The sequence below is a fragment of the Spea bombifrons genome, chromosome 6 (assembly GCF_027358695.1).
Source record: "Spea bombifrons isolate aSpeBom1 chromosome 6, aSpeBom1.2.pri, whole genome shotgun sequence".
Taxonomy (NCBI): Eukaryota; Metazoa; Chordata; class Amphibia; order Anura; family Pelobatidae; genus Spea; species Spea bombifrons.
In genome coordinates, this window is record NC_071092.1 from 37,890,730 (window position 1) to 37,906,421 (window position 15,692).

The 15,692-nt window shown below is 40.3% G+C and overlaps 2 protein-coding genes across 6 annotated transcripts in view; one reads left to right on the forward strand and one right to left on the reverse strand.

Annotated features, from left to right (window-relative positions):
* The window catches only part of RALGPS2 (Ral GEF with PH domain and SH3 binding motif 2), a 58,797-nt gene that overhangs the window by 13,233 nt on the left and 29,872 nt on the right, over window positions 1-15,692 (reverse strand). For all 3 annotated transcript variants that reach the window (XM_053469860.1, XM_053469859.1, XM_053469862.1), the window contains exons 9-10: window positions 1,005-1,142; window positions 561-651 (exon numbers count right to left, since the gene is read on the reverse strand). In XM_053469860.1, the coding sequence (XP_053325835.1) occupies window positions 561-651; window positions 1,005-1,142 (229 nt within the window). The remainder of the gene's footprint in view (window positions 1-560; window positions 652-1,004; window positions 1,143-15,692) is intronic.
* Window positions 3,213-14,316, forward strand: ANGPTL1 (angiopoietin like 1). Of its 3 annotated transcripts, none has more exons than XM_053469865.1 (5): window positions 3,213-3,348; window positions 7,062-7,915; window positions 12,885-13,078; window positions 13,361-13,631; window positions 13,757-14,316. In XM_053469865.1, exons 2-5 carry the CDS (start codon window positions 7,093-7,095, stop codon window positions 13,942-13,944), a joined length of 1,476 nt encoding a protein of 491 aa, XP_053325840.1. In that variant the 5' UTR covers window positions 3,213-3,348; window positions 7,062-7,092; the 3' UTR covers window positions 13,945-14,316. The 3 variants fall into 3 exon arrangements, with proteins under 3 accessions (XP_053325840.1, XP_053325839.1, XP_053325841.1); XM_053469864.1 differs by lacking the exon at window positions 3,213-3,348 and adding an exon at window positions 4,086-4,376; XM_053469866.1 differs by lacking the exon at window positions 3,213-3,348 and adding an exon at window positions 4,086-4,364.

The following is a 15,692-nucleotide window of genomic DNA, read 5'->3' on the forward strand; positions in this document are numbered from 1 at the left end:
TGAGAGAAACAATTGTTTGACGTCCGTCCACGTCCACATAATGAATACAGATGTTGAGCTATGTCTGCTTGTATGAGACCTTCATACTAAATGTCCAATATTGTGAATATTATACAGTAGCCTTCAAAACTCCATTAAATGGCCAAAATAATAATAAGTGGAACAGCAGATGACCCGACATTCCGAATACAATCTAAAGTAGGATCAGTACGTAAAACCTGGCTTTTAAGTAAGCTTTATTTAATCAAGACAGACTATTTAGGTAGATAATTCACAACAAATGCTTGCATCAGGCAGGGGCAGACAATTTAAACAGGTTCCATCACAAGCGCTACTCAATTGGCAAACACAAACATTATGTTATTACTCTAAATTTAAGAGGGGCCCCTGACACCTCTGCTATAGAATAATGAATATTAAAGGACCCAATGCTTAAACAGTCCAAGAAACAATTTTTGGACTGACTGGTTTAATGTATCCGCTGAAGGTGTGGTATAACCTCTAAAGCAAATAATGTCATGCCAGGCTATAGCTCAATATACCATTCCAAATTCACTTACTTGTAATTATCATCCTCTACGAACTTCTGAAGCTCCTCAATGTACCGCACAGAGTTCAGGTATTTCTGTACATGGGGCAGGATAGGGATCTCTGAACATATAAAAAAAAAAAACAAACACAAATATAACCTATAACAAGGCATTACGTATCAAGAAAAAGCATGGGACAATTAGTTAAAATTGAAACAACCATCAAAGAAACCAATGAAGCTTTTCTACCGTTAAAACAAGAGTAAAGCAATTTAGGTGTTAATACACCAAGCTGTTGTATTAGATTTTATAAGCCTGCTTGAGCAGCTTTTTGTTTCTGTAAATCCAGATTGTTACGCGATGCGCTAGTTTTTATGTTCACCCGCCGTCTAGCTCTGCGGAATATGAGGCTTCTACACAAATTCATTATTTATTACATTTCCTCCAAACAAGTAAGTATGCTGTTCTACACACCATATTCGCAAGACTGCTGCAGGTCAGAGATTATCCTCAGAATGTTGTTCATCAAGTTCGATCTCTGCTCATTTTCCAAGATGCTGCCGGTGGAAGGATACGCCGAGTCTATGTACGTGAGGTCAGAGAGGTAAATACCTGTACATAAAAACAAACACAACGTTATTAAGGGCCTTCATTTTGCGCATATATTGTTTATACATACATATACACACACACACACCACTGATACATTGCTGCCCCAACACAACGGTGTCGTAGAGGGTAAGGATTTCAGCTTTGATGAACAGAACCAAAGTCTCCGCTGGCGTGCTAAGCCTCACACACATGCAGACGTGTTTATACACAAATGTCATTCTGGTAATGAAAGCAGATTTTGAGTGCGACGTTACTTTCTGTCGCACATAGTATTCCATTATGCAGAGAGAACAGCAGCCCACAAATAAGAGTTCACATTGAGAGACCTGCTGAATGGAAGCCCTGCGCTGGAAATTAGCCCCTGTGACCTTAGGCCAGGAACCTCTCCTGGTATCAATATTCCTTTGTAAGGCAAGAATTCGCCGGGTTATAAATACGCTCTGTACATCGTTACACAGCCAGGCCCATACATTTTATAAATAAACTAACCTCTTGTTTCTGGCATCCTAATAGTTCCAATCCACTAATAATCCGCCTATCAGTCAAATACACAGGAACGTTTGCGTACGCTATTAGCATGCCAAATATATGCAGGATACGTACGGGGGGGGGAGCTGGATCTAAAGCATCTTTTGATATTTAGAAACTAAATGACAAGAAACAGCAGGTACACAGTAATCATTCACCTCTGTGTGTCTTTGTTTGAATTAATCATTAATTGAGCTGGCCAAACGCATGTAGCAATCAGATGAAAAATGTTGGAAATACATTATTATTACATTTAGTACAATTTTAGAAGCCACGGTGATCAGCCAATGTTCTACCCCACAATTTCTTAGGGAAGTGTGTCGTGTAACCAGCAGAGCCCTCTAGCTATTATTCCGGAACTGGAAAAAAATACGTTTTATTTCTATTAGGTGATTTTCATTTTATGGACTTGCAGTTGTAGAAGCCAGAGGCGTCATGTTTGCACAGCAGTGGCTCGCTCTGGTTGACCACGAGCCTCCTTGCCACTAAAACATATGGTTACACGAGAGAGGAAATTTACATCGCACTCGGCTTCCTCCCCTGGCTACCTTTTCAATCAATATATCCTTTCGTAGAGTTTTGAGATGAATTAAACAGATGACGTGAGGCCCGGAGATCAGACTGGGAACAGAAAGATGGAAAAAGTATTCAGGGGTGGAATAGCAGTTATTTATGAAGCACCTTCCCCGTCAGAGCGCTGAATGGCGGTGAAATATCGGTTAACTGATGATGGGCTCTCAATAACGCGTAAACGATGCATGAATTGAAACATTTCCACCCATAAACTTGATTATCTGTTATAAAAGGACAACCCCGGCATTCTCCTCCAAGTCAGGCCAAGCTGGCCATTCATAACGCATCTGCGAGGAAGGTTAAACCTCGTCATCATGTATGGCACGGTGCAGCAACTATCGGAGGAAAAGGCGATTGGGTTCATCCTGCCCGAGCCGGAACGGAAATGCTTCATACTCACGATTTACCGATTAAACCTGTCACTATTTTATTTATTTTATTTCCCAATCATTGTTATATACGGTATAAGGCATCGCAGTTATCCAATATGCCCGATAATACAGGTTTAAAATACAGTAAATGTAGATCCAATGAGTCTGATTTATAATAAAGCTATTTATTGCTGTTCTAAATAGTTCTGATAATAAAGTGGCTCCACGTAATCTGAAGGGAAGATATATGTTGTTAGGGAGCAGATCGGAACTTTTTAATTTTAACAGTGCAATTATAAACTGGAAATCCAAATATCTGCAGCTATGTTCCCATGCTCCTGAATAGCTCTGCCTAGAATTAATATAATAAAAACAATCCCTGTTTCCAAGGAGAATTGGACTCGGCTTTTTTCTCTAAAGGGTTAACTTTTCATAAATTCTGGAGGTTAATCCCAGCAATTCCAAGAGCAAAGAGCCTGCGACTAACCAATGAACAATTTATTTAGTGTAAGAAAGGCTGCAGGAACCAAGGAATAACCGGCCCCGCTACTAGAAGACGGGACGAGAGGCCAAATGGTCCAGAGCATGGATTGAAATCTCAGGTTACATGGACTTTAATGGGGAGGCACGTTACATAAGGCAGTTATCCCTCCCTATCTAAACACGGACATAACGCAGAACATACTCTGCACGCCGTTCAGCTCAGAGTTCTGGCAAAGGGGGAACGGGCTGAGGTAAGTCAGTTGTTTTTTTTCTTGTTAAAAATTCTCTTATGAAAAAGGTAGAATATTAAAACGCATGATAGACTCTCCTAACCCTAAACAAACGTTGAGGTTTTAATCTGACCCTGTGACCGTAAACACTGCCACATGTGCCGGACTCAGACGGGAGAGCACGCTGGACCACTGAACACTATACAGAAGCCTTCGGCAGACGTAGTGTCAGATTCCTCTGTGAAACATCGTGTCCTCTGCTGTTACAACTCAAACTAAGACGTGGTTTATATAAAATACAGACGCGATCCTCTGCTCAGCAAACACATCATCCTCCCTTCAATGCTGATGGAGGTAACCGTTTACAGAAAGGGATTATGCTGATCTCGTGTCACAGACATGTCTGCCAAAGCATGTCGTGACCAAGTTACAGTATATGTGTGTGTATGTGGAGGAAGATGTTACTCACCTGTAAAAAGATTTTTAAAAAGAGAGACAGAGGAGCAGCAACAAAGCCAGTGAATTAGAAACAGATAATGCAGGACTTAACTACCATGCGATTCATTTATTAGAACCTGCTGCCCTTACTCGGATTCCGAGGCAAACCCCGCTCCATTCCAGTGTTCTATTTAAGGAGGAGCTGTTGGGTCTTTGGCTCCAGTCCTGTGGGGCTGAACCTTCGTGTTTATGATCCACCGATGAATTAAAGGAGTAAGAAAGAAAAAAAAGTGCACATAAAGGGTTTAAGCTTAGATGTCTGTGTGTATTAAAGACCCAGTGAACGTCAGCAGACCAAGTTGTCACAACCTGACGTTTCCAGTTTTATCTGCTTATGGGGCTAGGAAGGGGTACTTGGCACTTTGTTAAAGAAGAAGCAAGCTGGGGATATCCGGTGATTGATTTGGATGCTTGTATTACGGAGAAGAGATGCAGCACACAGCTCATGAGTTCTTAGGATAGCTGTGGGCTGCTTTCCTGCTGCTCTCCCACCTTCTGGGTTTTGGAACAAACAGAAGTTAGAAGAAGATTTCATCAAGGTCAGGCAAAAGGTTGGTTTTACGCAATTGTTATCTGTTTTTTCTAAAGATGAAAGAAAAAAAACGAGCGCCTTTGAAAATCTCATATGTTTGGCACATGGGAACATCTGGAAGGTCTTAACCCCTTTTCTGACAAAAATAGTGTGCCCTGGCAATGGGTATAATGGGAGGAATCCAGAAGAAAAATGAAATGGGGATCTTATTGATTCAGCTGGAGATAAAGAAAAAGCAGACGTGGACAGTAATTAGATATGGAAAGAAAGGTGGAGAGTGTGAAAACCAGGGTTAGTGCGCTCCCTCAAACCTGACGCTTAATAAATAGACTGCAGATGTGATCAAGTGAAGATGTTTAATGGGTGGGAGACGGATTGCAAAAAACACACCCAATATCTATAACACACTCCTAACGGCATTCACTGGAGGGCTTAACGTTGCTTTTGCACTTATGCTGCTTACTTTAATACTTTTGTAACCAAAGGCAGCGTTAGAAACATTATTTCTGGTACTGCTGATTTTCCAGAGATTGTTCTTTCATATTTCAGCTGGAAACACTTAATTTCCATGTGAAGCAACATGCAGATAAGGAAAGTTTTAACATACTGAACATAGTTTGCTTAACATACTAAAGACCGCAATTAATTGTTTGTCTACGTAGTACGTCACTTTTCAGGTATAAAGAAAAAGGCAAAAAAAAAATATACACCAAGGAAAGAATAAATCACGGTTTTGTACCCAAACAGGTTAGCAGGAGACGTACGTGTGATAAAAGTATTTAGGGGCCAGGAATAGGACAGAAGTATTACTAAACATGCAAACCATTCACTAGAAGAGATTGTAAAGTGAAACTGTCTGAAATGATTGAAATCCTGAATTCATCCACAGCCTTTGACTCTATGAGCTTTGTTACAGCAGACCGTATGAAGACGTATTCATGCTCCTTTTAAGATTAATTACACCTTGTTCTATATTTACCCAAACTACAAAAATATTTGTATGAAATTCATAAAAAAGGCAAAATGTAGTTGTGGAAGAAAGGCAATGATGACATTGTGAAAAATACTGATATAATGTTTATAAGGAAATTTCTCTTTCCGTAACAATACATCAGTACATGTTAGGATAACTTGGGGTGTATAAACTTATAAGAAAGCGAGGGAGTCTATAATAGGAACAGATGTAGTTATGTGCTGGTTTATGATCAAAGAATCTAAATGCCATAATCTAACTCTCCTATAAACTGAAGCATAAAAACAAGATGTTCATAAATCACTTTTAGTATGTGCTAGTAGAAAATGACATCAATGTTATTTAAAGAAACATTCAAGCATAAAATTGATAATCATATTCTTACACGGCAAGAAACAACTTCTCAAATCAAGGAAAGAAAGGGGGCAAACCCTACTTGGAGGCTAGTTCATTACTAGTTTAAACCTAAAAGCTGAGCAACCCCCATTCTGTCTGGGGGTATATCCAAATGGCACCGTGATGGGCAATTGCAGGTGGTGTATGAGAATATGGCCTATAATAACATGTTGGTCCTAGAAATGGGGATTATAAAGATCTATACATATTGTTCAGAAAGTAAAATCAGGGGAGTATTCACTTAACAAGTTTCACAGGTAAATTGAAGCGAGCTGAAAATTTTTGTTCTCCGGGTTTAAGGCTGGACTGGCCCTGTAGAAGGTATAGTAAAATCAGGGGGATTATAAATCATCTCACGGATTTAAGAACCCCAGGAGAACTTTGCTCGTTTTACAGGACAAACTCACAGGCCCTTCGCAGCGCGGCTATTTGTCTACAAAAAGCACCTGTAAAGGCTAAAATAATCTGTCCTCCATAAAAATCGGTCACGTGGCAGAATAGGTGTTGCATAGGAGTTAGTAACTGGCTAACAGACAACAGTTTGACCGATGGAGTCTTAAGGGCAGTCAACGGTAACAGCTAAGGTTGGCGGCTGTCAGCCAATTTACGGTTTCCACAAAATTATCCGTGGCAGGCACCTGCCCCTAAACATCTGGCACATGTCTAAAAAATTAATAGGACAGTCACAGGGAGTCAGGAGAAGTTAACTTCTGAATATTAATGCTTATGCTACATCTAAATATACTTTACGGTGCATTCCAAAAAACAAATTGGAACAAACCATCGTCCCGGTCGTCCCTGAAGACACCTTGGTTGCTACGGAAAGTAAACAAGTTTGAATTCTGATTTCCTGAAATGGATAACTCTCGAGGGAGTCGATTCCTACAAATTCATACCTACAAAATGTACATTACTACTTATGGAGTATAATAATCTTTAACTCTAAAGAATCATCAGGGAAGAACATGCTAGCACAAAAGTGGCAGTGTGTGTGTGCGCATGTGCACGTGTGTGTGTGTAGATAGACATGTCCCTTTAATATTGCGATCATGTTATAAAGGAATAAAGAATGTATATTTGCTATGTGATCCAAGGGTAGATTTTAAAGGTGAATGTTCCTCTTTTCTGGTAACAAATCATAGGTAAAAAAAACATCTTGAAATTTATATCGTTTTTACAAAATGGTTGGTGCTCTTAAGCGGTCTTTGATTTTTTAATTCCGATTACTAAGAAAGAAATCATGAAATTACCTATCGCTTATCAAAACCAGTTTGTTATAGGCTTACTTTTAAGAACATGTGTCAAGCCATTTTTTTCCCAATTTATTTATTTTAGGATTCTGGATACCTCCTTTGTACCGCGTAAAATGGGCAGCACTGTCTGGACCTTGGGATTCTTGTTTTTTTTCCTCTTGTCTACTGGGGACTGTACAAATAAATCCAAAGTTGGTAAAGACACTTCAAAAAGGTTTACACGCTCTGTTGATCAATCAGATGCCGGTGATGGCAAAAAGTGTGGCTACACCTTCATGGTTCCACAACAGAAAATCACGGGTCCAATATGCGTTAGTACCAAGGCAGCTGGGTCAAACAAAGACCAGGTAACTCGAATGGACTTGGAGAACCTAAAAGATGCGTTAGCTAAGCAGAAAAGGGAGATGGAGATGCTGCAAGTGATTGTGGACGTGGATGGAAATATCATTAGTGAGGTGAAGTTACTAAGGAAAGAAAGTCGGAACATGAACTCTCGCGTCACTCAACTTTACATGCAGCTCCTGCATGAGATCATCCGAAAAAGAGACAACTCTCTTGAAGTCTATCAGATGGAAAACAAGATTCTAAATGTAACAGCAGAGATGCTTAGGGCAGCTACACGTTACAAAGAGCTGGAACTGAAATACGCATCACTGGTTGACTTGGTCAATAACCAGTCAGCAGTTATAGCTTTGCTGGAAGAACACTGCATGAGAGTTTTTTCCAGAAGGGATAGCCATGGCTCACCACCTTTGGTTCAGGTGGTGCCACAGCACATTCCCCAAAGCCAGCAGTACACACCGGGACTGGTGGCCGGCAATGAAATTCAGCGGGACACAGGATATCCACGAGCCAGAGACAGCAGACAGCCTCCACAAGTCCCGACACCAACAAGAAGCCCATTCCGGAACCCTCCAGTCACCGTAGTCAATGAAGGTAATATATTTCATGTAATTTTTTAAATAATGGGACTAATATAAGAACATGCAGATAATGTAAATTATAAGCATAGTCAGAGTGGATATTCTCCTATGTTTCTAATTGCATTGCATTTGCCAATGTAAATTACTGTCTGTATAACTGGACAGACACAAAGCATTTTGGTCATACTGTTTGTAGTCAAAATTAGACTCTACAAAGATTGCATTACTTAGATATAAGGTGTCGGAGCCCGATAGAAGTTGGTGGCCTAGCGATACTAAAATGGAATTTTTGGCTGTAACTTAAATCATAAAGACTGTCTCACTCCGCCAACCCCAAAATGACTACATACAGAAGCACAGCTGGATCGCTCTAAAAGAGCTATATTACCGTTTAAGAAACTGTATGGGGGAAATCATCTAACAAAAAATGAAAACAAACCATAAGAACAGCTGATGGCCGATCTGTAATTTAAATGATTAGATGACTTGAAGGAAAAAAGTAATAATAATAAAATAGTCATCATGAATAAAATGATTTCATGGGCCGTACACATTTTAGGATGAACATAAGACCTGTCCTGATGGCCCAGAAAACATGACTATTTTGTTCTCATTTCATGCCAACTCTACGTCAAAGAATTCTTGCAGAGAAATAAATTGCATACATTATCATAACATTTAAATACGGACGCATAGATCTCCACATATATAAAAAGAGAAAGTAACAGGGAAGCCTTAAAACAGTGCATTCCTAACAGAGTTCTTTACCCAAACCGAGCAATCAGTAATGTGTTCACAGGAACCCGGTCAATCAAAAGATTCAACTGCCAAAATAATCATGTATTGGCTTTTTTGGTTATGCCAAGTGCTAGTAACTTATTAAAAATGGGACCTAAATCCATCCTTCGTGTGCTCCTTCCCAAAATGACAAACTGTAAGAAAGATGGAATAGAATGGGCAAGAGCGAGACCGGTTATCCCTCCACATGTGCTGCATAATGACTGACAGATCCTCAATACTGCATTAGTGACATACTGCACATATACCACCATATAGACACCAAATGCCCTTGGTGTTCAGTTGTGGGGTAAAACATAATGCTGTGCATAAATCTCACAAAAATCCGGCAGGCGTCATGTCCTGTTTTTAAGCTCGTCTTGTCTTATTGTCGTGTTACAGAGCTTATGATTTACATTTTTCTTTATAAAAACATTCTTCTAATCTCAGATTTAAACTGTTGTTAAGAAAACACTTTTCAAATAACAGGGAGCAATTTATTTTACTATGAAACAACCCCCCCTCCAGAAAAAAACAGTGGCTTTAAGTAGCCATAATACTTGGACAGGGCATTATTTTTTGGCGTTAGTCTTGAAGACTCTGAAAAGGAAGCTCCAGTTTAACATGATGCAACATCAGCTGTATGAGTTTAGCAATAGGTCATGCTGCTGCACAGAACGCAGCCAGATGTGGACTGTAATCTTTATCGATCCTGGGAAATTGGGGGAGAACAGGAAAAAAAAATTAGTTGGGTCCAGTCCTACAACGGTAGCAATTTAACAAAAGAAAAAAAAAAAAAGGAGAAGAGAAGGAAGGGATCATAAATTAAACTTCGCATTTCCAAAAACTAGCGATGTGACTGTCTCACCCTTACTCGCCCTTTCAGCAAAGGCTTTTAATTTAGCGCAAGAATGAAACTGGTCCAAATGAGCAGTGGCCAGATCTCACAAAGACAAAACACAAGGCGGCTGTAGTATGAGACGTGACAAAACTCGGAAGAACAAAGTCACATTATTAATACAGGAAGTAAGAAGAGGTGAAAAATCGGAAGCTTGTAGAACAGATGAGCCGGAATACCTGCAGAATCCTGCGGATGGTGCTGTAAATCATGATTCATACACCTCTGTGCATTCACTCTGTTACATAGCAGTTACGAGCTTTACAGAATCTTCCACATCTGAGCAAGCAAGCAAGTAAGCCCAATTACACATGAATGGGTCAGAACAGTTGAATATGTTTTCTGGATATATTTGTGGGGTATTTGGTGTTTCCATACAAGTAACAATTGGTAGGAAGAAGAAGTATAAAAAGCAGCCATGTAGCAGCCAACACAGCTCTCACGCAGAGACAGAGGTCACAACAGGAACCCGTCTTATGACATAAAAGGGTTTCAGCGTCAAATTCCAGCTGTCCAACATTGTACAATTATTAATAAACCACACACAGGAACACGGCGGCTAAAACTAAATTTGGATTCTCTCCAGATCTTGACGTTATTCCCAAGGTGGAGGCATCTTTTCTGACTCTTGCTTTTTTGGTCTTCAGGTTTCTTTCTATAATTAAAGACATCTGACTAAAATCAATGACTGTAGTTATGGTTCTATGGATGGTCTTACAGTGACCGGCTTCTTAGATTACCGGCCATCGTCGGTTCAGCCTGTTGTCTATTTGAATTACCATTTCCCCAAAAGGTGCTCTAATGAAATCCAGACCTTTTTAGCGGACGTTAAAACAAATTGTTTTCTTGTATTCAGCAAATACTAATTACTCAAAGGTAACTTCAAGTTCTTAGAAATGACATCAATTTATAGACCATTAAAATTGCTGAATCCAGATGTCATATCAGTTCTTCATTAAAAGTCCTGGAAACATGCGCCATGCTTCTTAAATGTATTAATAAGACACTGTGGAGTCTAGGTAACCTAGACACGAAACATGTTTAGGAGTGATAGTGGCAGTTTAATGGATGTTTATGGCGTTAGTCAGTCATGGTTTTGGGTAATATTCTCCTTTTCAAGCCATACTGTTGGAGGTGGTTAAGCTCCAGGACTTTCAAGTCTTTGTGTTCCAAACACTCACATTTCCCCCCTAAAATTTGAACATGTCTGAATCACATGTAAAAGAACAACATTTCGATAATGTCTGAGACCAGTAGGACAAAAAAAGTGCCGAAATGAATGCCGCTGGCACGGTAGGATGCCGTCACTTTTACCGGCGCTTGTCTCTCTGGCACATTTCACTTAGAGGTGCTATCTTCTGGGGGTTTCTGTTTCCATGATAACAGACCTTGGGGGGCTTGCATTTGCTGGCCCTTAATGCATTCTCCCGTGGTGGGGGCTCAGACTTAAACAGATTATCGTGACAGGCTGTGGGATTCAACTTTCGCTTTGTGACTGCTCCTTTAAGAGCAGTTATCGTGTCTAAACCGTTTTAAATTAGTTCATTTTCTCAGATTTCCCCCTTTTTTGGAAAACAGAGGGCTTATTTACCACGAGGCTTTACTATCCCTTTAAGGAATCACAGATAATTCACATGATCACAAGTGGTGGAGAAACATTAGTGAGCGGGCATCCTGTCAGCCTAAGGCACGCTTCCTCCGAGTAAAATAGTGAGTTACGTGTAATCGCACGCAGATGTTTACGGCATACAATATCCTGGTTGCTTTTTGATCCCACCATACCATTAAGTGGCTGTTAAGCAGATAATAAAAATACGTTCTTGCGGTTAATGATCCGTCACCGAACGCAGCGTGGATCGCAGAGGAAAGGTTACACAAATATGTAGAAGTATCCTTTCTTCATCAAAGGAAAGGTATCCAGTTGCTGGGCAATAACAAAAGCAAAAACAAATGTTTCCACACGTACAGATCGGACCCAAAAAAAAGGATCTGGAATTTAAGCTTTATCCAACAGGAATGAAAAGAAAAATGCCACGTGAATACTGAGAAAATTATCCTTGGGGTCCTCGGGGGCCTCCCAGCACGCTCGACAAAGATCACAGTTTATCCTACAAACAAAAGGCTCTGTTTGCATTTCGATGGCACATTCTGTACCAAACCATGCTGTGAGAACAACAAGCCCGCGACGCGGAGGCATCCAGAGCAAACACCCCCAAGCAGCTATCACACAGCTTTGGGAAAGAGCGATTTACTATAAGGAGTGATATAAGGAGAATTACAAATCTGGAATAGTTTTAAGAGGTTTATTTCTTTACGGATCCTTTTTAGAAACAACGCTCAAGATTATAATCTTGATTTAACGCCATTGCCGTCTACAATACCTTGACGGATTAAGGATGGATTGGCAGATATCATCAAGCACTTGAATATCATTTATTCACAAACGTCAAAACACCCTGAATACATCTACAGGCGGGGAACGATTGTTATTAAAAGGCTGCGTTTGCTGAGAAACTGAAGAAAAAAAAAAAAGTACAGAGAGACCAACAGCATCCATCCAGCTTTCATTTACTTACAACTGTCCTCCCCAATTCCAAAATCCTTAATGCAACAAACGTAAGGGCAGTAAAGTGCCGCGAAAGCCCTTCCGCCCACAAATATCAACATGTTTAAAAAAGGGAGCTTAGACGCTGGCTTAAGCTATCCCTTGCTTAACTGAGCGGTCGTATTAAGCATCACGAGAATGATTTTTATAACTAGAACACTTAGCTACTGGAAAGGATATCCATTTAAGGCTATAAAGACTTCATTAACATGAATTACATGTAAAGGATTTTCATTTAAGATCACAAGTACTGGAGTTTTGGCAGCCAGAGGCCAAAGCTGTGGGTAGAAACAGAGGAGGATGGAAACGGCAAATAGGGGTGAACAATAGGCAACGTGGAACAGAGATGGTCCACCAATGGTCCAACCACTAAACAGGTATCTCCTGGGTAGCAGATGTTTATAACAATAACCCCCTCCAACCATTTGTCAATAGTCGGGCAACAAGCGATTTATTTTCTCTTTTTCTCAAGATGTACAGACTGTATACTCATAACCAGCCAAGGGCATATTTAACCAACTTAAAGACAGGGAGACACAGCGATACAGATTGTATTGTATTGTATTGTTAACCATTCACCATCTTTTGCAGATATTGTAGAGAAAGCACAGTATTATTCATATGTTTATTAATATTGGGGGAGGAGAGGTCCTGTGTCTGGCAAATATTTTTTTAATAAAACATGACATATCTATTCCATAGGCCCGTTTCGGGACTGCAAGCACGCTAAGGAGTCTGGATTTTCCAGCAGCGGAATCTATTTGATTAAACCGAATAACGCTAATAATCACGTGCAGCTCTGGTGCGAGAACGGACTGGAACCTGGCGGCTGGGCGGTAATCCAGAGGAGAACAGACGGATCTGTTAACTTCTTCCGGAACTGGGAAACATACAAGGCAAGATAACAAAACACTGACACTCCATAACCGTTAGTACTAAGGAGATGTAACCCAAATGTTAGACGCAATAAAGTGTCTTATTACACACTTTGAGGTACATGTGATCATAGACTACGTTAATCTATGCCATAACGTTTTAAAATGTATTGATCTCTTTAAATCTTAACACTAAACTATCCTATGCTACAAAAGTGCCACAATATGCCGATTAATATCCTTATGATTGTTCCGGTGTCATTATGAGCAACTTGTTAAGAATAGGTTCATTTCCCTGTGCAGAAAGGCTTCGGGAACATCGACTCCGAGTACTGGCTGGGATTAGACGCCATTTATCAACTGACCAACCAGGATAACTACAAACTGCTCATTGAGCTGGAGGACTGGAACAGTAAGAAAGTCTACGCAGAATACAGCAGCTTCCGCCTGGAGCCGGAGACGGACTTTTACAGGCTGCGTTTAGGAACGTACCAGGGAAATGCCGGCGACTCTATGGTCTGGCATAACGGCAAGCAGTTCACAACATTGGACAGAGACAGAGACACATATTCAGGTAATTTAAAGCCATTATACATACATACACACACATTTACATATATATATATATAAATAAATAAAACACACACACACACCTTTGTAAGTGTATAGAGGCTAATAACAATCACATTTTATCTTCAGGAAACTGCGCTCATTTCCATAAAGGAGGATGGTGGTACAATGCGTGCGCACACGCTAACCTTAACGGCGTATGGTACCGGGGAGGTCATTACCGCAGCAAGCACCAGGACGGCATATACTGGGCAGAGTACAGAGGAGGCTCCTATTCTCTCAAAGCCGTCCAGATGCTCATCCGGCCCATAGACTGAGAGGGTGAGAGGGCCCTGTCTGGCACAAGCTGAGAACAGACTGCCGTGATTTGGGAAATAAATTATAAACTTACCATCGTGAATACGTCAAGATTAACACGTTGCAAGACTGTACGCAGATTCACCCAAACTGCTGTCATGTACTATTACAGCAACAATAAGAGGGATGCTGGTGAATCGCCAGCATCGATACGTTACCCAATTAGAAAAAAAAAAGTATTTAAACGATTGTTTAAAAAAAGCAATTGCTCGAGATTTAAGAGAAAAAAAAAAGCACAAAGTACATCAAATGACAAATCCTCCTATGTGCAAATCTCAGATTGATCACAACAATGAGGGGAAGGCTAAAAAAATATAACATTCCTTACATGATCAGTGGTTGCTGTAACTGTTTTCATATGGAATTCACGTTCAGTCTATGGCTGTGTAATAGAGCACAAACGGCAGCCATGTTTAGGATTTAGATTGTAAGCACATGTATTGTGAGCTAATCTCATGCTTGCAAAGCTCTGCAGAACAATGTCCACTAGACGTAGAGGTGGCGCAGGCACATATACAGAAAATCTATACCTGGTCCCCAAATACGTTTTGTATGCACTTCAATGCATTCTTTAGTTTCATTTGGCCCCTCTTTTGCTGCACTCATATGTAGCACCGCAGTCCCCGCAAAACAGACCCCAATGTGCATTTCATGTAAAAAAAAAAAAAAGTGCTGGGGTGTGACAGAAAATGAGAAAATGGCATACGCGGGTGTAACGCTCCAATCTATCGCACTTGCCGAGTGCTGTATGCAGGCTAAAACCATAGCTCATTGAACTATGCATTACATAGAAGTCCATGCAGGAGACGCCCACTGGGACCTACACAACGCACAATGTCTTTTAAATGAAGTAAAAAGAAAAGGGCCATATTATGCCAAGAGAAAACGGAGTATTAAGCCGATGCGTTTTATTGGACCAACACAGAAAAAGATGTAAAGTTGCATAAGTGTTTAGGACCTCAGAGGTCTATTTCTCAGATGGAAGAAGAGGCTTTAAGAAAGCTAACATAATCCAACATCCTTTTCTGTGTTGGCCCTATAAAAAAAAAAAAACAAAAAAAAAAACGTATCCACTATAAACACAGCTTGGTAAATAAAGCCCACTTTAGCTCATGTAAAATGTCATTTGCCTGTGTCTATATGTACCATTATTTAAACATTTATTTTAAAGATATATACGTAAAAGAAATTCTTTTAATGAGCGCGGACACGGCTTTCGACGAGCGCTTGGGAAAAACATCCAAGTTTCCAGACCAAAAACCTGCAGCCAGTAAATCTTTAAGACAAGCACATTAAGCGTTATTTTCCATACAGTCCAGAATCCCGCTAATCTCCAAGAGGCCTTGTCTACGTAGTGTAAGGCAGGTGACGGCGCCAGTTGACTGAATGTGAACTTTTGGCTGATCTCTGTACAGTTTTAACCCTTTCAGTGATGGAAAAGCCTGAAGTACTGAAGTGAGAAGAAATCTACCAAAAAAAACATGAGAAAGCAAACACGTAATGTGACTGGCAGAGGAATACGGCAGCAAAACTTCATGGAGAAGAGTCCCAAGAAAGAATCTATTAATGCTGCAGCAAATTCACATTAATGCAAAATGCTCGGTACATCTCATCATGTGAAAAGGGGTTGTGTATAAAAAAAAAAAGTGGTCTTATCACCATAACAACCATTAGAATTAAGCAATCAGAAGGACGATAACGGAGACCC